Source organism: Danio rerio, chromosome 21 (assembly GCF_052040795.2).
Source record: "Danio rerio strain M-AB ecotype USA chromosome 21, GRCz13ab, whole genome shotgun sequence".
NCBI lineage: Eukaryota > Metazoa > Chordata > Actinopteri > Cypriniformes > Danionidae > Danio > Danio rerio.
The window spans coordinates 12,992,501-13,014,809 of NC_141041.1; the positions used below are offsets into that span (position 1 = coordinate 12,992,501).

Below are 22,309 nucleotides of genomic sequence, written 5' to 3' on the forward strand. Positions count from 1 at the left end.
TAGCTCAGGAGAATTTGGTTATCTGTACAATAAAATACATTTAAACATAAATTTTATTTAATTTTTATTTCTTTTTCCTCTTTATATACCTCAAGAATATTTGCTTTTTAATAAAATAAATAGATAAAAATGTAAAATAAAATATTTATGTAATCAAATATCTTTTTTTTTTTTTTTAGCTCAGATGGATTAGGTTATAAGTTAAAAATAATAATGTAAAAAAATAGCATTTTATATGAGTCTTAGTATTTTTATAGCTTATTAAAATTACAATCTCAGTATAAATTAAACTAAATAGATAAATATTTAAAATACATTTTTTTATATAATCTTTAGTGTATTTTTAGTGTAAATTTAGTTTTTCAGTTTGAAAAATATGTATTTAAAATATGTATTATTTTATATGATTATGGGTATTTTTATTGCTCTCAGTATATATTAAATTAAACAAAACAGGGAGTCTTGGTGGCACAGCGTGTAGCACTATCGCCTCACAGCAAGAAAGTCACTGGTTCGAGCCTCGGCTGGGCCAGTTGGCGTTTCTGTGTGGAGTTTGATTGTTCTTCCCATGTTCGCGTGGGTTTCCTCCGGGTGCTCCGGTTTCCCCCACAAGTCCAAAGACATGTGCTATGGGTGAATTGGGTAGGCTAAATTGTCCGAAGTGTATGAGTGTGAATGAGTGTGAATGGATGTTTCCCAGTGATGGGTTGCAGCTTGAAGGTCATCCGCTGCGTAAAACATTTGCTGGATAAGTTGGTGGTTCATTCCGCTGTGGTGACCCCAGATTAATAAAGGGACTAAACCGAAAAGAAAATGATTAAATTAAAATTAAATTAAATTGCTTCGTGATTACTAGCGTCATTCTGTGCAACAAAAGCTAACACCTAACTAAAGCTCTCTATTTAATCTCATTTCCTGCAAACATCTGTCACTAAAGATGTCTTTAATTTTTCTTTTATAATAAAATAATAATCCATAAACATCAATACACCAAAATTCCTCCAACAAGCCCTTTCTACATCTCCACCACCCATAATATTAAATGCAGCACGTGTTCTCTCTCACCTCTATACAGGAACATTAACGTCTCCCACAGGCACAAACACAGCAGCGGGTCCTTCACCACCAGGCGAGAGAGGTGTCCCGGCGGATGCCCATCTGCTCGAGGCAGATCATCCACACCTCCGTCCCAGGTGGACAGAAGCGAATGAGGGCCATCTCTGTCCCGGCAGGTGCAGCGGGACACGGGTCTCTCCCAGGCCTGCCGTCCCACCAGCAGCTGCCTGAAATACGGGCTGACAGCACAAAGGACAGACGCGTGAGCCCAGCCCAGCTCCTTCCCAGACTCCCCGGCGTAAAAAGCCACATCTGCGAACTGAACGCCGCGTTCCAGAAGCCACTGCAGGTCCTGCGAGAAGCTGGACTCTTCTACTCTTACTGGGGGGAGACGAGCTGCAAAACATGGAGATGTTAAGGGACAAGTTGAGGTATGTTTCATTTAACTTTCATTTAAATAGACACAAATGAAGGTAAGGTGCTGTGGGTAGTTCTGTCGCCTCACAGCAAGAAGGTCGCTGGTTTGAGCCTCGGCTGGGTCAGTTGGCATTTTAGTGTGGAGTTCTCCCCGTGTTTCTGTGGGTTTCCCCCACAGTCCAAAGATATATGCGCTATAAGTGAATTTGGTAAACTACACTGGGTTAACCTAATTAACCTAGTTATGCCTCCAAATGATACTTTAAGCGGAATCTTGCAAAATAACCCTACCCTGTAAAAATATCCGTAAATTATCAGTTTTCTGTATTTTGTGGTTCATTGTGAAATATCTTTACTACTGAGAATATGTTTTTAATCCTAATATATGTTAAGCTGTCATGCAAAACTGTATCTTCATCAGTCTTCAGTGTTCACCCTTTAGAAATCCTTCTATGATTTGGTGCAAAAGAAACTTTCTTAAGTTAAAACAGTTGCTGCTAAATATTTTCGTGAAAACCTTGATCCATTTTTGCAGCATTTTGTTTTATTCAGAGTAAGAACATAATTAAAATCTATATTTAAAAATTGTATTTAACTTAATTTAAGTTAACATAATTTGATAAATCAGGGACTAAACCAGAGGTGAGTGAGTAAATTTGTTTTATTTATTTAATTTAATTTGTATTCAATATTATTTTATTTAAAAAATAAATATTTTATTTTTGTTTTGTTTTTTTATGTTTTGTTATGTTTTATTTAGTTTAGTTTAGTTTTGTTTTGTTTGTTTTTTTGTTTTTATTTTTATTTTATTTTATTTTATTTTATTTTATTTTATTTTTATTTTATTTTTATTATTATTTTTATTAAAATTTTAATTTAATTTAATTTAATTCAATTTTAAATTTTAATTTAATTGTTTTTTTCTTATTTTTTTTTTAATAAATAATTAATTATTTTAGTTTAATTTTGTTTTATTTTAAGAAAATCTTAATGCCACCAAAATGTTATTTAAAATTTCTCAGAGTGAGCTCAGAAAGACAACAACTTGTGTTATTAATAGAGAGAGAGCTATAGGGGTCCGAGCGCAGTGTCTAACCCGAACTCAGAATGCTACCCAATTCATGTTGAGGTAGCGGAGAGCTGCTGAAAGTTGAGAGAAAAACTGAGGCAGGACATGCTTGACTATTTAGAGGAGTTTGGTCTTATGCTGATTGCTTAACAGAATGATTGTCAATAATGAATTGGCCTTGTCAAAACATCTGCGCATGCTCCTCTCAAAATTTGTTTATAAAACCTCACTTAATGATTACTAGCATCTTTTTTCATAGGTCAGTATAGTCATTTCATTCCATATCCAAAGATGTTGCTCAGGAATGGATGTTATTAAATAGTTTTAGGACAATTTTGTTTGAAGGAGTTGATCCACTTCAAATTTTGACCGCTGTATATGGTGATAAAGAACATACACAATATTGATATTGTGGGCACTTTACAATACAGTGAATAATTATTTATAAGTACAAAATCTTTTATTAATCTTAAGTGACGTTAATGTCTCAGTTCATGCTTAATAATGCATTACTGCAGAACAATTAATAATCGATTTTCATTCCATATTTAAAGTGTTTATTCTCACATGTGTTTAACTATCGCTCAGAACACCTCCATTTAATGTCAGCTGTCTCTGAGAAAGAAGAGCGATATCAAAAAGACCTCATTTGAGATTATTGCTTCCTTCAGGAGGAGATTAAGGAACTTCTAGAAGATCCAGAGAAAAATAATAAGTCATAGGTGAATGAAGAAACATGTGAGCCAAGCAGAGGAGGAGGAGGATGATGGGTAAGGAATTATTTAGTGGAAAAAAAGTAGCAAAAGAGAATGATGAGACAAGCCAAGCACATGAGTAAGGGATACGAGATGGCAGCAACACGAAAAGTGACGAGAAAGCAAATCCGAAACAAGGAGGATTATGGGAAGCTGTTATTATGGCCAAGAATTAAAAAAGAAATACAACAAACAGATGTTGTTTATACATCACGTCTGTATTACAGGCACATTTTTGATATATTACTGCTGTACGTTTTTTTATGCACTCCATAACCATTCATTTGAGGCCACACCGACGCTTTCCCGGCGTTCAATACCCTTCATATTTTATAGCCTGTGCTCTATAAAAAGAGCCTAAGTGGTGCTGGAGCCACACCAACAAACTACAGAAAAAGCTTTGGCTTCTCTTTCTAAGTGTTGGTGCTCGTAGCAAAGGCTCATCTTGTCCAGAATGCTACTAGCCTTTAGCGGACGATCCTTTTATCTAAATGGCAGAAGAGCCCATTGACTCTCTTACTGATGAATATTGCCATTTCGTGCATATTGTGCAGCCTGAGTGCTTCGGAGAGATTCAGATAAGATGTCCAGCAAATTGCAAGTCATTATTAGTGAGATTAGCCCAAATTAGGCACGTTTAAAGGGTCATCTTTAATAAAGCAGGGAGATCTACTTCTGATGTAAAGCTTAGACTTGTAACGTACTTATAAAAACTGAGCTACTCACCTGTAGACATATGCCAATATTTAATCATTTAATAAACAATTGAAGTCAGAAGCCCTCCTGAATTATTAGCCCCCCTGTTTATTTTTCCCCAGCTTCTGTTAAATGGAATGACACAATTTTAAACATAATAGTTTTTGATAACTGATTTCTTTTACTTTGCCATGATGACAGCACATAATATTTTACTAGATATTTTTCAAGATACCAGTATACAGCTTAAAGTCACACTTAAAGGTTTAACTAGGTTAATTAGGCAAGTTAGGGTAATTAGGCAAATCAAATTGACCATAAAATTATTATTTTTTTTAAACTAAAAATTTTAATACTTTTTAAATTAAGACTTTCTCTAGAAGAAAAAAATATAGGAAATACTATAAAATATAGGAAATACTATAAAATGTCCTTGCTCTGTTAAAAATAATTTGGGCAATATTGAAAAAGAAATAATTAATAATAATAGTTAATAATAGTTAATAAATTCGACTTCAACAGTATATTGTAATAATGAATAATTATTATTTATTAAATAATTATTTATTATTATAACAAAAGTACAAAAGCTTTTATTAATCTTAGGAGATTTGAATTAAATATATTTATTATGTATGCGATAGAAACAAAACTATTTTGTTACGTAGATATTTAAATGTATGTATAATTGGTATCCCCTACAGTGCTCAGCATTATTAAGCACACCCCATTTTAAAAATAATATTTTTATCCATTTTTCAGTGAATACAGGCAATGTATTTTGGTGCATTTAAACAAAACAGATTTATTAAACAGATATATTTATTAAAATAATATTTTAGTTACCAAACACTTTTAGAAATTGGATAATACAATTAAACTCAAGCAAAAACTGCAACAAAAAAAAATTACAACCTACTAAATTTTAACTAAATTCACAATGTTTTTGCTTCTCTTGATTTTTTTTTTCTTTTTTAAATTTGTATTTAATATTTGTCTATAACATAAAAATTTGGCTGTACTAGTTTTTGGACCATTATCGTAAGTTGTTTTGTTAGATAAGCTCCAGACTTGGCTTCAGTACTGACTAATCTAATGTATATGCACAAATATAATATTGTATAGCTTCCTATTAAAAATATGAATTTAAAAGATAGATTTGTGAGGAGTGTACTTATATATGCTGAGCACTGTACCTGTCAACCCTCCCATTTTTACTGGGATTATCCCATAGTTAACCTATACCACTATCATCCTATTTAAGTATTTTGCTGTATTTCTCCTGTATTTAAGATCTTTCAGTGAAAGTAGCATCAAAGAGCCGACCTCAAATGTGATATAATTGCAACAGCTGTTCAAGAGAATTATGCTTTTGCTATGTTTTGGCTTGAAAGCACGTTGAAATAATATAAAAATTTACTTCATTCATTTTCTTGTCGGCTTAGTCCCTTTATTAATCCGGGATCGCCACAGCGGAATGAACCGCCAACTTATCCAGCAAGTTTTTACGCAGCGGATGCCTATCCAGCCACAACCCATCTCTGGGAAAGATCCATACACTCATTCACACACACACTCATACACTATGGACAATTTAGCCTACTCAATTCACCTGCACCACATGTCTTTGGACTGTGAGGGAAACTGGAGCACCCGGAGGAAAACCACACCAAGGCAGGGAGAACATGAAAACTCCACACAGAAACGCCAACTGAACTGAGGTTCGAACCAGCGACCTTCTTGCTGTGAGGCGACAGCACTACCTACTGCGCCACTGCCTCACCCAGAAATTACTTCATTTCCATTAAAGTTATGCGTCGACCATCGCCTTTCCTTTGCAACCAATGAGAGATTCGCTGAGAGATTTGCTGCTCTTTACTCAATAACTATTGTAGCCTAAGTTTAATCAATATTTGATTAAGGTGAACAGGATTTTATAACCTTTAATAGGCTAAATCTTTTATTTTATTTCTAATGTTTGCTAAATATTCTATCATTTATCCTGTATTTTTACATCTCAATATTGACAGGAATGTCATATACATATTTTCTAAATATAAACAAACATTTTCTCAGATATATGTTACATAGCAAGATTATGTCATATACTATGATAAAAGCTTAAGCAAATAATCTCAAATTTGATACCGGCATAAGCCTACTCACCTGGCTGGTCCAAATGAGGGGGGCGGGGCTCGTTCAGACGGTGACCCCGCCTTTTGTCTGGCCGCTCTTTGGCTTTCTGCTTCAGACACTGAATCATGAAGTATTCCAGCTGTAGCGAGATTTAAAGCAAAGGGAGCCTTGTTATAATCTTGCACTAACTTAAAAATATGCTCCACATAAACGTCTACTATTAGAGCAGTTCTGTACACTTGTGTTTACAAGCTTGAGGGTGGGAAAATTATTGCCTCCTTTCCTTAATGCATGTGACAGATACCGTCGAGAGAGCTTCCACACTCTGAAAATGTATATTTTAATTAGCCGTTTAGCAGGCGCTTTTATCCAGAATGACTTACATTACACTTGTTAAAACCCCCTGGAGCACCAGGGCTGAAGGTCTCAGTGGTGATGGATGGGTTTTATGTTTCACCCCGGGCACTGAGTTTATAAATTACCCCTTACTGGGGCTGAACCTCCAACCTTATGGTTACCAGCACGGAACGGCTAAACCGCACGTACAGTTCTGCATGCTAATGAGACTTTTTAACAGTGATCACGAGAAAAAAGAGACACGTACCACACTGCCGAAGTAACGACCCACAAAAAAATTGTTTAGAGAGGGCAGCTCCAGGTACGTAGCTCCGAGGTCCCTGGACAGCTGGAGCCCCTCGCTGTGGGGCACACAGCTGCTCCAGTCGGACGCACACAGAGGACATGTGCACGGCGGACCTTCATCTGTGGAGGATGAAAAATAAATATGTCATATGCACTGTAACAAGTTTGATGAACTCCATTTTGAAAGTCTTCATTTTGCAATTTTTAAGGATTGATTGGGAAGTCTTCTGCAATAGCTTTAAAGGGATTGTTCGCCTAAAAATGAAAATCATTTACTCATCCTTTACTTATTCGATGCCAGTTTGAGTTGAACACAACAGATGATATATTTAACAATGTTGGAAATCTGTAACCATTTACTTCCTTGGTATTTGTCCTACTATGGAAGTGAATGGTTATGGTTACAGGTTTCAAACAATCTTCAAAATATCTTCTTTTGTGGTCAACAGGAGAAAAAGACTTTATAAGTAAGTTTGGGTAAGTAAATGATGGCAGAGTTTTCATTTTTGGATGAACTATCCCTTTAAATATTACAAATGTCTCCCACTTTACACTGCAGCGTCAGCTTTTTTTCACAATGTGTCTGAAATGGTTTACTCTGGTCTCTAAACCCCTCCTTTCCGAGAGACCGCTCTGCTCTGATTGGTCCAGTTGCCAGTGTGTTGTGATTGGTCAGAAACAAAATGCTCATAACACATCTGAATTTCAATACTTGTAAAGTACAATGAATAACAACATCAAGCAGCAATTACTGAGAACTTTTTAACGCAGTTTATAATTGGTTCTTTCGTTCAATTTCTATTTATCATGCACTCTATCTTTAAACCTTTGCAGATATTTTCAACACAGGCTCATTGTGAAAACGTACCCCCGTATACATTTCTGGAGAGTGCAAATTATGTAGCCAGAGCTACGTATGGCTGCATTTAGCCTTAAAAACGAATGCTACAGGTCGGTATGACGCCGCTGAAGGCTTTTTTTTTTTTCGCGCTACCAGCTGACCGCTGACCACCATATGGATGGCTTTTCAGCTGCTGCAAGTTTGCCCAGTAGCTCACCACAAAGGTCGGCGGACTTGAGATGCAAAGAGGGGTTGACTGCAATGACGGGGTTCGAGTTCGGTGAAGAACGGTTCCAGAAAACTGGTAAAACAAATAACGTAACATAAATAACAGGGTGAGAACATGGTAATATCTGAAAATGTGATAACAATCAGGCGACCGCGAGGACTTTTTTTTGGATTTGTTTTGAAAACACTGTCGGTTGGGTTTAGAGAAGTGGGTGGTCGCTGGTCAGTCGGTGCTTTTGAAAACATTATTGATTGGGTTTAGGGAAGGGGTTGTCTGTTGGTCGGTAGGTCGGTCAGTCAGTCAGTCAGTTAGTAGGCTGACATCGGCCTCTGGTGTATTCGTGATAACAAAAACTGCAAAAAATGTACCTCCTGGGACGTATTTCGCGCTGTCCAGAAATGTATACAGGGGTACGTAACAATAATGACATATATATATATATATATATATATATATATATATATATATATATATATATATATATATATATATATATATATATATATATATATATTTGGCCAGCGGAGAAATTAAAATGGTCGTGCCCAACTGAGTCTGCTTCTCTCAAGGTTTTTTTTTCTTCACTCCCATCAGGTGAAGTTTTTTTTCCCTCTCCGCTGTCGCCACTGCCTCGCATGGTTCAGGATTGGTAGAGCTACGCATCGATGAATTTGCTCTTCAGTGTTTGAACTCTCGGTGATGATTGGATCACACTGAACGGAGCTAAACTGAACTGAACTGAACTTAAACACTAGAACCTGAACCACACTGTTCCAGTTACTATGACCATTTGTGTGAAGCTGCTTTGACACAATCTACATTGTAAAAGCGCTATACAAATAAAGCTGAATTGAATTGAATTGAATATATATATATATATATATAAAATTATATAATGTGTGTGTATATATATATGATGAATTAACTAGTAATTGTAGACAAAAATTACATTGCATACAGTATTAAAGAATTTATTATTTAGTAGCAAAGTTTTTTATCTATTGGTGCACTTTAACTGATTTCAGTCACATGACCAGTGCAGAGATTGGCGGGCAAAAAACAACGGGGTGTAATGGCAGCTACATTGGGATCTCCACAGAAATACACCACAAACCGGTTATTTTCCATCTGTTTCAAGCAACGAATATTTTGCTCACAAATTAACAAAACAAAACAGAGATATGTTCACAAACTCTAAATTTTGGCCACTCGCGATCCATATGCTGCAATCCAAGCTGGCCCAATCAAAGATGCAGTTTGATGATTTTTTTTTTTTATGATTTTTTTTAATGATTTTTTATTGGATATTCCTTCGAGATTAAGTCATTAGTGACGGCGTTATTGTTTGTAAGTGTCTGCTTTTATATTTGGTGTTGGTTTGTTTTGCTTAGATTCATATTTTCTGGTTGGAAAACTTGCATTCATTCACTTTTGCTGTTTATACTCTGACTTTGTGTTTCAACCTACACTTTAATTGCACTTAAACTTCATATTTGATTAGAAACGGTATAAAAAGCACATCAACGTACTGACAGTTATAGGTACCTAGCTTGTTATGGGTCAATGAGGCTAACATTCGGCACAAATCCATAAATTTCCTCCTTTCTGGCTATTTTTCCTGTAGAAGCACAGCTCAGAAGTCTCTCTCGTCGACCCCGTATTTTATTGCACAACAATTACGTGGTTTTTGGCAAGAAAAAAAAAAAGAAATCACTCAGCCCGTGACTTGGCGGTCATCAGGAGATGGTAATGTTTTTTTTAATCCCCTGATAGTGTAACGACATGTGAAAAGGAATTAGTATTTTTGGCTAAAGCATGGGGTATTATGAAGACATTAATATTTGTTTTTCAGAAATAATAGCTGATTTACCTGGTGTAGAATTTCTGTTTGTATTGTATTGTATTTTTGTTTTGTTTTAGTCACAATTATTGTAAGAGGCATTATAAGACGCTATTAATGCTCATATTAACTTAAAATGCAAGCTGATTGGATACAGATCTAAAGGTAAAGAGTTTAAAGAACTTATAATACTCTATACTGCCAATTTTAACACTTAATATTTCCATAACTTGAGTAAACTGAGGCCATGTTTACACTAATGTTTTAGTTTTAAAACGCGTAAGTTTTGCGATGGTTTTGCTTTCCGTCCACAATACCCTGGAATTTTTCTTTCCCCAAAAATTGGTAAATTTTAAAAAACGCTGAAGAGGCCGTTTTGGTTTTAAATCACTGCTGTTTGAGTGTGGATGGGGAAAATTGAGACATCTGAAAACAGAGGCATGGCTGCCGACATTTGCCTATTTGATTGGGGCTTTTCCTCAATATTAAGCGCACAAAGTTCAGTCTTGCATTCTTTGCTTGTAAGTTCAGACTTCGAAGTTTGATATGGAAAACAAACTCCCAAGGACACGGCAGATAAATCTTAACAATAAAATGAAAACTGTCTTTTTTCATTTGCAAAAATGTTGAGGCATCATGTAGCAATATACTTATATGACCGTCATCTTCACTATATGCATATTTATAATAAAACAGCCTACAACATAACTGCCTCCTTTCATTTTCATTGAAAAATACGAAACATACCCTCTCTTTTGCTGAATATCAGTTTTAATAATCAATAATGGTCATTATAAAAGTATAACAAACAATAAGTTTATACAATATTGGAAATATAGGCAAGCAATCAGTCAAATATACTTAATATATAATACATAAATTAATATATTAACTTATCTGCTCTCAGCCAAAACACTTTACCTGAGAACAAGTAATAGATTCAAAAGACCAAAGAGTCGTAGATAGACACAAGATGAAGTATTTATCATGTTTAACAACTACAGTGAGATTAGATCTAGCTGTATATCCTTGATGAACTGTCTGAAGTACGCTGCTCTCATCTGGGGAGGTGTGCTCAAAGCACCCGCTGACTGCATGGAGCTCAGACTTCAGTACACTCTGCAGTGCATGCCAGAGTGTGTGTATGATCACATGATGTGCGTTTTTAGCGTTATAGTGTGGACGGAGATTTTTTTCAGAAATGCTATGTGAAACGCCGGTGTAGACAAGGATCATTTTCATTCTAAAACGCTGTTTTAAAACTAAAATGTTTTCGTGTAAACAGGGCCCAAAGCTGGTTGCTATGTTTCTAAACATTTCACAGCACATGCAAATCTATTACTGATGCACAGCACAAATGACATTTGTAGAGCAATCGGCCGAATAAAGCATGCAAACATTACCACTTGTACTGACAGCGTACATAACATTCCAGGTGTTGTCAACAGGCAGACATATGGAGCGATGGAATCTGAGTCTTTATTACGTAACAACACATGCCAGCTCAAGTTTATACCAGCGTAAATTTAAACATCAGTATGTTTGTGTGCAGACGGGCGAAGAGAGAGTGGCAGTGACAGAATTAGAGAGCAGGGATAGCTGGGTAAAAACAATGTGTGTGTTTTGTGTATGTGTGTGTGCAGGAATTGGCCGGCCAGTAGGGCGAATGCCTCGGGGAGCAGAAGAGCAAGTGAAATGATAGCAAGAAAAGACAGCTAAATGGAGGCAGAGATGGATGGAGTGAGAGTGGAAGAAAAAGACGTGAGGAGGACTCGGGCACGAAGTGGTATGAATCAGAGTAGCCAATAAAAGAAAAAGCCTGGAGAAATGGATAAAAACAATGTACTGTACGAGTATGTGTAAGCATGTTTTGGCCATGTTTACACTCTCATTTTGCCTTGGGTCTCTCCACGGCCAGCTAATGAGAAACACAGCGTGATTATCATGGCTATGAATTCATTATAGCATCACTATTGCTTTTGGTCATACTTAGGAGTTTCAGCAATAAACAGCCCCCTTAGTGTTATTCCTAAAGGCATAGCCCACTTGTGTGGAAAGCAAATGCAAATGCAGTAGAGGATTTTTAAAATTCAGTAGGGGTCTGATAACTTCGAAAGAATGGTTTTGTTTTTGTCTTCATTTTTGAAAAAGAAATACAATACCTTTAAAGGGATAGTTCACCCAAAAATGAAAATTCTGTCATCATTTTTTTACCCTTTACTTATTCCATATCAGTTTGAGTTTTATTGTTCTGTTGCACACAATAAAAGATATATTTAAGAGTGTTGATAATCTGTAACCATTTACTTCCTTGGTATTTTTCCTATTATGGAAGTGAATGGTTACAGGCAGGGTGCGAATCTTACATTGACGATCAGGGGGTCACCTTTTTGAGTAATATTATTCTGTCTAGTACATCCTTCAGTGAATTAAATGTATCTATTTATTCAAATGACATCTGTTTTATTAACAAAATATATTTCAGTTGTCAGTGTTTTGTGGGCTATTTTTGTGTATTCTGATCTACTCTGATTAGCTATTTCAGAAGTTACTGTAGGTCAAACTATACAAACTACAGATGTCATCACTTCAATATGTTCCTTCTGCCACCGTTCTTACCGCCGCTGCGGAGGTAGTAGGTGCACCATCAGTTTTTGACCTATGGGTGGCGCTTTAACCACATATTTTCAGCTTTGCCTTTTCACAATACTAGATAGGACGGTACTGTATGTGTACCTTATGTGATGTGATATGTTCAAATAATATATATATATATATATATATATATATATATATATATATATATATATATATATATATATATATATATATATATATATATATATATTGTTTTGTTTTCTTAGTTATAAACATGCTTTGAGACTGCAAAAATTAAGCAAATATAAGATTTAAGTTCGTTAGCCTTTATAGTGCCCTATTAAATTGGGTTGGGGTGAAAAGCATGTTTCGATGTCTCTGACCATCATGGCAATGTTATTACCTCAAATTTTAAACGTGCGCACACTGCAAGATATGAAAACCACGGCACAGCATACACTACAAAATAATTTTAAGGTTATGTGCCAATGGAGCACATCATCTGATTGCATCTAATTTTACATTACCTTTAGGCTATATGTACAAACAAACACCTATTTTACAAGAAAAGTGTCGCAATTATGAATTCACAATGGTATAATCCATTAGAGGGGTGGTCAAATGTATATTTATATTATGTATTATTTTAATTAGTAGTATTAGTATTTAAAATACAGATCAGAGCTAACTATTTCTCACTATTTAAAGGGCTGACCCCCCCCATACATGTTGTTTTGACATCCTTCAGGGAGGATCAAGCATCCCTCCCTACCTCCCCTGTAATTCGCACCCTAGTTACAGGTTTCAAAGAACCTTTTAAATATTTTTTTGTGCTCAACATAAGGCAAAACTTGTTGGTTTGGAACCGAACCAAATGCAAATGCAGTAGAGGATTTTTTTAATTCATTAGGGTTCTGATGACTTTGAACCCTCTGTTTTGTTTTTTAGATCAGAGATTTTGAAATATTCTTGGTTATTCTAAACAGAAGAGTAAACAGAATCCTGGTGTATCTTGCTTATAATTTACCAAAAGTTAACATTTAATCCTTGGAATAATTCATATGCTGACGTTAACACTGTATATTCCTAAGTCCACGTTAACTCCTTCACTCATTCAATTTCCTTCGGCTTAGTCCCTTTATTTATCACGGGTTGCCACAGCGGAATGAACCACCAACTTATCCAGCATATGTTTTACTCAGCGGATTCCCTTCCAGCTGCAGCCTAGTACTGGTAAACATCCACACTCATTCACACATATACACTACCACCAATTTAGTTTATTCAATACACCTATAGCGCATGGCCTTGGGACTGAGGGGGGAAACCATGTCTTTGGTCTGTGCCAAGACTTAAAACAGCGATCTTCTTGCTGTGAGGTGACAGTGCTAATCACTGAGCTACCGTATAAACGTTAACTCCTTTATATTTATAATTATGCTTAAAAGGATAGTTCACCCAAAATTAAAGATTTACTCACCCTGAGGCAGTTATAAACCTAAGTTTTTTTTTCTTGTGTTGTAAACAAAAGAATACATATTGAAAAAAGCTGAAAGCCTGTAACCATTAACTTCCATAGTAGGAAAAACAATGCCATGGAGGTCAATGGTTACAGGATTCCAGCTTTCTTCAAAATATCTTGTTTTTTTTTAACTGATTGGTTGTCGGTTGTTTATTTTTACATCGCACATACAGTATTTGGCACTACAATGCAGGGTTAACAACACAAAAGCGGTGCCAAGCCTTTTCTGGAGCAAGAGTCCTCTTCGTATAAAAGCTGTGATAACCCCGCTTTTAAATTACAAGGGTGACACTTTCCTTTACTTGGGGTTAAATGCAGTGTTTAGAGCAGACCTAGTGGTTAAACACAGTGTGAAAAAGCCTTTTCCAAAGATTTGACTTTGTATTCAGCAAAATATATTGTCAGATTCTGATTTAAAGTAGGATATCAGATACTAAAAGTTCTATTTGTTGCTATTTGTTGCAGTTGGAACTTTTACATGTAAACTAAGTTTGATTTGTTGGTGTTGTTTTTGGTTTTGCAAATAAATTCAGACTGATCCACTGACCAGTGCTTAAGACGTGAGACGGTGAGATATAAAGAAATGTCCACAAGTTCTTATGACATAAACATGTAAATATGTGAATCAAAGTGCAGGTATTGAGATTAAAAGTGTTTTAAGATAAATTTTTTCGAATTAAATGAAATTCTGTTGAATAAACTAATCATTTGGGTTCATGTACTGTATATGCACCTACATTGAAAAAAATTAAGTTTTGGACTAAGATGAGTAAACAAATGATTACAGAATATTCATTTTTGGGGCAATTTTGCATGGGCAGTTATTAATTACATTATTAATAACATTTATTTGCAAATTTCAAGAGTTCACACTTAGCTGATCATAAGATCTTTGAGCCTGGGGCTTCGAGCTGTTGCAGGGCGAGAAGGGAGTTTGAGCTTAGGTAGATCTCAAGAACTCTCCTGCTGTTTATGGCTAATGATTAATTAGGAATTGCTATGGGAAGATATACTGCTGGCTAGGAGCCAATCTATAGTGCCAATTTGGTTTAGTCGATTTACTTATGTAGCATGTCTTTGGACGGTCGGAGGAAACCCATGCAAGCATGGGGAGAACATGTAGGCTTCGCAGAGAAACATTGACTAGCCTGGAAAGGACTTGAACCAGTGACATTCTTGTTGTTGGGCAACAGTGCTAACCACTGGGCTGCTGTTGAGGAGAAAAGGGGGGGAAGGAGGGGGTGGATGGGGGGATTCTTCAAGACGAAAATAACTGAGGTAAGAAACTCTGGTTATTTATGGTGAGTTAGGGATCATCTGATTGGTGAATCGTGTGTTAGCTAATGTGGGACCAGCTGTGGTCAATCATAAGCATGTGATCCTCTCGAAATTATGTATAAATAAACTTCACGAAAAGCAAAACTGTTTAAAAAAAATGTTTTCAACATAACCCTTTTGATCTCATACTTTTACTCTCTGTTAATTATCAGAACCCCAGTTTCTGAAACCCTGCACTACACGGGATGCTTTCGCTGCTGTGAAACAAACCCATGGTGTTCATTTTCTCCATTATTCTTGAGGGATACAGCTGGATGGAATCACATCTTGATGAATTATACATCTCGGAGGTCACGCAGTGAGCAGAGAGCCGCTACTTTTACAAGGTATGAAGCCAAATCTGTGGTCTAAGTGCTTTGAGTCTATAAATGTTTACCTATGAGCATATTCAACAAACGCTCACGGCACAGCCGCGCTCAGCACATCAAAAGAGCTCAAATCTCAGCTCGATCACACTTTTCCCTTTTCCTTGAAGTCAGAAGCCTCACATATTTGCTGTGTTGCTTCTGAAGATCAGTAATGGTTAACCAGTTCAAAACCACAGTAGTGCTGCAATACGCTTCATTCATTTCAATGGCTTTTGTCATTGTAAGTCAATTTTGCTGTCTAATACTTTGATTGACATAAGGTAAGTAAGATTAAATCCTGCATAATCCTTATCGTCTTGACATTTATGCCTACAGTAATTAAGCTGACATTCCATAAGGCAATTTTTAACCAGAGTTTAGTTAAATTGTTTCCATTAAGTCCATTATCTCGCACGTCTGCACTGGAAAAAAAGGCTGACTGTCATTTAGTTTGACTTAACATTTTCGAAATCAAGAAAAATGTCTCAAAAGGAACACTCCACTTTTTTGCACTCATTTTACAAAGCCTATAGACTGAGTTTTACTGTTTTTGAATTCATTCAGTCAATCTCTGGGTCTGACGGAAGCACTTTCAGCTAGGATATAGCATTCTTAGTGCATTATGTAACTACGGAAGAGCTAAGCTTTAAATAGGAAAATTATTGAGATCCTTTTTCTTTATTATTTTTGAGCGAGATGCTAATGATCTAATCTAATTCAATGATTTATGCTAAACTAAAAGTGTTATCTCCAGAATCGGATAATGGCTGAATGGATTTAAAAATGGTAAAACTCAACTGTTAAACTGTATGGGGAATTGTAAAATGAGCCTATTTCCAAACAAACAGTGGGGTGTTCATTTAACTGAGCACTAAATATATAGGAAAACAGCCAATTGTGTCTCACCGTTAAGCCTCGCCCCCACCGCTACCAGAATCACAGGAACACCCCAATGCCGGAGAAGAGGTCGAAGTCTTGGGGCGTAGCCGTTTCGGACCTGCTGAAAGGCCAGTTTGTCGTTTACCGAGTATTTAATGACCACGATGTCAGCCTGCTCCAGAATGCTCCTCACGCTCACCCAGTCACTGTCCAAAATGTCCTGTGATTAAAACGGAGGATCAAATGACCTGTCATGTTTAAAGTGGTCATGACATGGATTTTTTATACTAATTTTACATGTTCCTTTAGGCTTATGTATAATGTTAATAAATGTTTTTACATTAAATAAACAAATATATATGCAGGAAAAAATGCATTATTTTCAGCCTTCTTGGCCTGATTTTAAGGGGCAGATCCTATACAAAATATTTAGGTCAGTAAAATGTCAATGTTTTTATTGGCTAAAGTCATCACATATTGCATAGTGTTGTATACCAATAAGTGTTTGACAGCATTATCCTTGTAAAATTGCCATTTACAGACAAAGTATTATGAAAGTAATAACTTGTACATTCAAGGATTCAGCTGTTAGGTAGTAATTGAATAATTGAGTATAATTGAAGGCTTTGCCTAACAACAAAATTCTTTGCAATATCTCAATTACACCATGCCTGTATCCAGTTTAGATGAATATAAGGGCCCACGCACATCTGAAGCCCCCAGAGTTAAGCCTGATTTATACTTCTGCGTCAGGTGACCGGCGTAACCCACGGCGCAGGCAACGCGCGTGGCTGTGCATTTATACTTCTGCGCGCTGTCTCTGTCGGTCTGCATTAACACTTCCGAAACGCTAGTTGGCAGTGAGGTGTAAATGTTCCTCTGTGTCAAGTTTCTTCGCTACTTTTTTGCATTTCCTGAACACTTACGGGATGTACAAGTGGCTCAAACTCGCTCATTTTGAGGCAGGAACCGGCGGACGTGCAACAACTTTAACTATGAGGTAAACACAAAACAAAACTTTCCATCCGGAGCTCCTTCACGATACTCCACACTTGTAAACAATCGCTCGCGCGGCGTCGTGCCATTCGCGCGGCTCTCGGTCCCGCCCAGACTCGTCAGCGCTACCAAGCCGACCAATCACAGAGCTTACGCTACGCGTCGTTGCGACGTGTAGTTACATTTTTTGAGAGGTGCACGTCAGCGACGGCGATGGCCACGGCGAAGGGCTATGCGTCAGCGCCGTAGCATACGCCGGCGTTTGACGCAGAAGTATAAATCAGCCTTTACTATTAGGGGCCATACTGCACCACCCCCCCCCCCTCCCCCCCCCCGCCCCCCGCTCTCTTTACTTCGCGAACCATCCCAATCCAACCCCCCAATCTTAACATTCCTCTAACCCCTCCCCCCATCAACCCCTCGCTGATATTTCCCAACCTCTGATTTTTGATCCTTGCAACAGGTAACTGGCTGAATGTAATTGGGTGGAGTCTATGCTAGGGAGGCGGGATCAACACATACCACCTCATTGGCAAATTATTAATTGTTAAAGCTACATTAAATAAAAGCTTTTTCATAGCAAGGAAGACGAATATTAAACCATGCACAATGTTTTAACGTAACAAAAACCACTCAAATGTCAGATCAATCCAATTTACAATTTCTCATGTCATGACCTCTTTAAGCAGACATATCTCAGTAGCTTAGCATCTGCTCCACCAATCAGCTTACAAATATCACTGCCTTCCTCTAAACTCCTCTTAGTTCTCCAATCAGCTGGAAACAACTCTCTTCCCGGAGTCTGCAGAAACCCTAATCCTGCTTTTGAATCCCATCATCCCACTGTCATTCACTCTGCTACTCACCCAGCTGGGACAATCCCGCACCATCACTCTGACGTCCCCCATTACTCTTGACTGGTACTCCATAAATGCAGGGTTTAAGGGATGCCTTGATGGTGTCATGGAGTTTGGATCTAGTTCTCGAGCACCGTGGCCCAGGTAACTCCACAACAGACCGCCTTGAATCTGTCCTGAGCTGGTCGTCTCATCCCCAGGCCCGACACCCCCAGGACACTCACTACCCAAGGCCACTATGTGGACAGACCTGCAGGACATTTGAAAAGGCTTTTAGAGTTTAAACCCAACTGTTCGTTATGGGCATTCAGTCACAGCTCGCATGCGTATAGGGTATATGCCGAGCTAGTGCTGTTCCCATGCTGATACACTTCCGGCGACCTGTTATTGTGAACTTTTTTCCATTTTATACGGTTCCTTATACAGCATTGATTAGTTAATGTCATTAAAATACATTCAGTTAAATAAACTTTAGCATTTATTTGGTTGCTCAAGCGTAAAACGAGACAAAAAGCTGTTTACTCGCACACGCCCGTCAGAATCGGCAGGCTAATGCAGAAGCTCCATTGAATATAATGGGGTAAAATAAATGCTCATATTATAAAGACATGGCAGGGGAAATGTAATTTATTGCAGTGCTTCTTGTACAATCTGAGACCCACTTTAAATCGGATATCACTCAGCCAGTGGAGATCGCTGATTTTTAAAGCAAACAGACCTTAAACGCACCGGATTTTGCATTGGCATTGCATTGGCCGGAAGCGCTTAACCCAGGTTACTGGCAAATTAAAAGTCCTATTAGCATGCTTCGGCATATACCCCATTAAACAAGTGTTGCTCTTCAGTGATTTTTGATCCACAACACAACACAATCTAGTACAATCAACACAATTTAGTAAAGTCTGTTAATTGTCCAGAGGATTAGGGGTGAGGTTTGGGGAATCGCCTCTTTATAAAATTATATATTTTAATATAAACGAAATTATATGAATTAGTAGGAATTAGCCACTTTTCTGATACTATGTAAAAGAGTTACATTTCCTCGTAAGTTTAGGTTGATTTTTTTCCCCATCTGGGATTTGTTTCCAAAAAAACTTTAGCCAAAACCATCATTAGCCAACTAAGCTCGCTAGTTCCTTTGTTACAAACATAGTTTTTTTGATTTGGCATTTCCCAAATGCATTGTTCCAACAAACATTCGCAAATGTGTCGCAAACTACACCTCTAGGGTTGTAGTTACAAGGATAGTTGGTTGTGTTCTATTTCCAGTTATCCCCCCATGCTCTATTCGTTTAGAACATTCCTACATTTAACTTCGAAATGATTGAAAAACCCCTAAAGTCATCTCTCTTACATGTCATTTGATTTCAAAGTATTTTTCCGTTCAGTTTTAGCGATCTTCATACTGACAATTGTGTTCCCTTCGTAGTGCAGTTTGAAAACATTTATGCCATTTTGAACACAGATGACGAAAGCTATAGGTGACCTATTTGTTAAAAGTGGAGTTTACGTTACACCTCTAAAGTGAAAACAAAATATAGAGCATACGTTAATGGTCTTCATTTATAGTAGGTTATTTATTAAGAAATCTGCAGCCTACTGTATATGACAAGCGCCTCATGGTTAGAGCATTTCTGCGGTGGTTTGAATAGTCAAAGTTGTAAAAGTAGACTTTAAAAAAAAAATTTAATAAAGAAACAATATCCTACTTAATAATAAATAAAAATTATTAATTTCAATAAATATGGAAAACGAGTGCATGTTTTTACCAAAACTAACCTAATATTGGAATAAAATAAATGAATAAAATGTGTGTGCGTGTAAAACAATACAATTTACACAAAAATATGGGGTTTGTCTTTAAAGAAGTTGTTACTCCACTCCGTTTCGTTTTACATTGTAACTAACATGGTTCAAATGATGCATCTGCGACAAAGCAACTATGGTTTTGGGAAACACTCGTCAATATAGTTCTTTTTTTCCAAACGATGCATCATACTTTGGTAGTTCAGTCGCAGGTTACATTATTGCTTGGGAAACGCATGTCTGAATGGTACAAAACTAGGTAACTAACTTAACTAATAATCTCCTTATTGTTAAAATTGACTGCATTGATTTCAATTGGGAAATATAAGTATACAGTATAGTGGAAATGTTTGGTACTGCACCCAAATAAAATCTTACTGAATGCTTTTTTGTTTCAAAGATATTTTGATTGAAATTTACATGTAAAAAATTTTGAATTTGAAAAAATTCGTTTACACAAGTAATGCATCCGAAATCGCATACTTCCATACTATATAGTGTGCTAAAAACAGTATGCAAGCCAAGTAGCATGTCCAAATTCATAGAATTCGAAAAACAATATGTGAGGAATACCCTGATGACCTACTATTTCCGATGAGATTCTGAAGTGCGAATCTGATAGACGGGAGTGAAGCAACGCAACTGATGTGGGTAGGTCATGTGATAATGACAAAATGTTGGCTGTAGTACGTCTGAGTTCTATTTTAGCGCAGCGTGCATGGAATGTGCACTTCAGATTCTCGCCGGTAGTGTCATCCAGGTACTTCACGCATACTGATTTTCGAATTCCGTGAATTCGGACATACTACTCGGCTCGCATACTGATTTCAACATATTATATAGTTTAGAAGTATGCGGACGCAGCCTACTGAGTAGTAGGCAATTTCAGACTCAGAAATTGTTTTGATTTCCTATGGTGTAAACATGCTTTTTTTTTTTATTCTTCCAGCAAAACAAACTTCCAGAAAGAAAAAAAAACATTTTTTGAAAATACATATTTTAAACGAAAGTTAAATATATATATTTTTGTCTATTATTTATAACAACAAAACCTAAATGTCTATACCTTCCATTTCCACTAAAGAACCAAACTTGACAAATCTGTGACTGCAATTAGGATATATAACAGTTTATTATCATATGTAAATGCTGTTTTACTTTAAAAATAGTTAAAAATTACACAATTTATTAAAAAAAATTGTATGAGTTGCAGGGTAGTAGACAGGGGGCATGACTAACATATGCAGGTCCCAGGACAAAATGTAATAATAACATATATGATAGCATTCAGAGCTCCTGCTTTATAAGTCTCTCTCTATAAAAGCCTATATTTACGAATGCAAACTGCACGTCAGCCTATCCTATTTAAGTGCATATATTCACATTATAGGCACATAAATCACACATATAAATCAAATGTTCTATCATTTTCTATATAACACATGTAACGGCTCTTGTTATTATTGCACACGCATCCTATGCACATAACTGGTATAGTGCACTGATAATAATATAGTGGTACTGTAGCATAACTGTCGATTGTTTTGCGCTATCGGGGCTCCTCCAGACATGCCAAAGCAAGGATCAAATGCCCACTTACATGATCACAACAGCCGCGCGCTGGATCAAGGCTCGCGGAGCACGTACTTCAGCGGCGGGCTTTCACATCAGTCTCCGGCTGTTTTTCCGCAATGAAGGTCGGACACGGTACAATCCCTCAGCTCGATGAGAAAAAAGCCAGCGGTTCATTCATTAAACACGCGCCGTGGAAGTCAAAGAGTGTCAGGTGCGCAGCGATCCGTCTGTAAACACACACATCCAGGCGGAAAAGATCCAGCGGATCCTGCGCTAGAGGGAACAAGTTCATACTCCTGCGAAAAAACAGGGATCCGGTGCTTCCCGGGACGCATGGCACGATCCGAGCGCTAAAACCAGACGTCACTTGAACAAAACGTCAAAGCTCATGGGTCAACGAGATAAGAATAGCTAGGAAAACAAGAAAGACCCGAGCGAGCGGTGGTGCCACTGCCTCCTGACTCAGCAAACGCTCGGACGGACGGACGCGGACACTCGCTGCTCCACACCGCGCACATGGGCTGCGCACACGGGCTGCTCTGCCTCTGCTGGCTCCTCTCCTCAAACCAATGGCACTTTCAGTCATTAATACGTGAAACTACTGAATCCAACCCGTTATTCGCGAGAAATAAAAATGCAATCTTACTGCAAGCTCAGTCAAGCGCAAAACCAACTACACTGGCGGATTTTCTCCAGAATATGGCGCTCGT

General features: G+C 37.2%; 2 protein-coding genes across 4 annotated transcripts in view; one reads left to right on the forward strand and one right to left on the reverse strand.

Annotated features, from left to right (window-relative positions):
- The window catches only part of rhobtb3 (Rho related BTB domain containing 3), a 39,952-nt gene extending 17,866 nt beyond the window's left edge, over positions 1 to 22,086 (reverse strand). The window contains exons 1-6 of the mRNA XM_087300898.1: positions 21,625 to 22,086; positions 18,228 to 18,468; positions 16,393 to 16,585; positions 6,734 to 6,891; positions 6,160 to 6,268; positions 1,066 to 1,452 (exon numbers count right to left, since the gene is read on the reverse strand). Of these exons, the coding sequence (XP_087157024.1) occupies positions 1,066 to 1,452; positions 6,160 to 6,268; positions 6,734 to 6,891; positions 16,393 to 16,585; positions 18,228 to 18,468; positions 21,625 to 21,626 (1,090 nt within the window). The 5' untranslated portion in view covers positions 21,627 to 22,086. The remainder of the gene's footprint in view (positions 1 to 1,065; positions 1,453 to 6,159; positions 6,269 to 6,733; positions 6,892 to 16,392; positions 16,586 to 18,227; positions 18,469 to 21,624) is intronic.
- Positions 1 to 22,309, forward strand: part of nudt2 (nudix (nucleoside diphosphate linked moiety X)-type motif 2) — a 56,249-nt gene that overhangs the window by 14,057 nt on the left and 19,883 nt on the right. The window contains exons 2-5 of one of the 3 annotated variants that reach the window (XM_087299500.1): positions 1,076 to 1,487; positions 3,214 to 3,312; positions 11,325 to 11,467; positions 15,292 to 15,465. The gene's annotated coding sequence lies outside the window, so the exon portion shown is untranslated. Of the gene's footprint in view, positions 1 to 1,075; positions 1,488 to 3,213; positions 3,313 to 11,324; positions 11,468 to 13,386; positions 13,513 to 15,291; positions 15,466 to 22,309 lie in introns of those variants that run through there. The other 2 variants (XM_087299499.1, XM_087299501.1) reach the window with 2 other exon arrangements.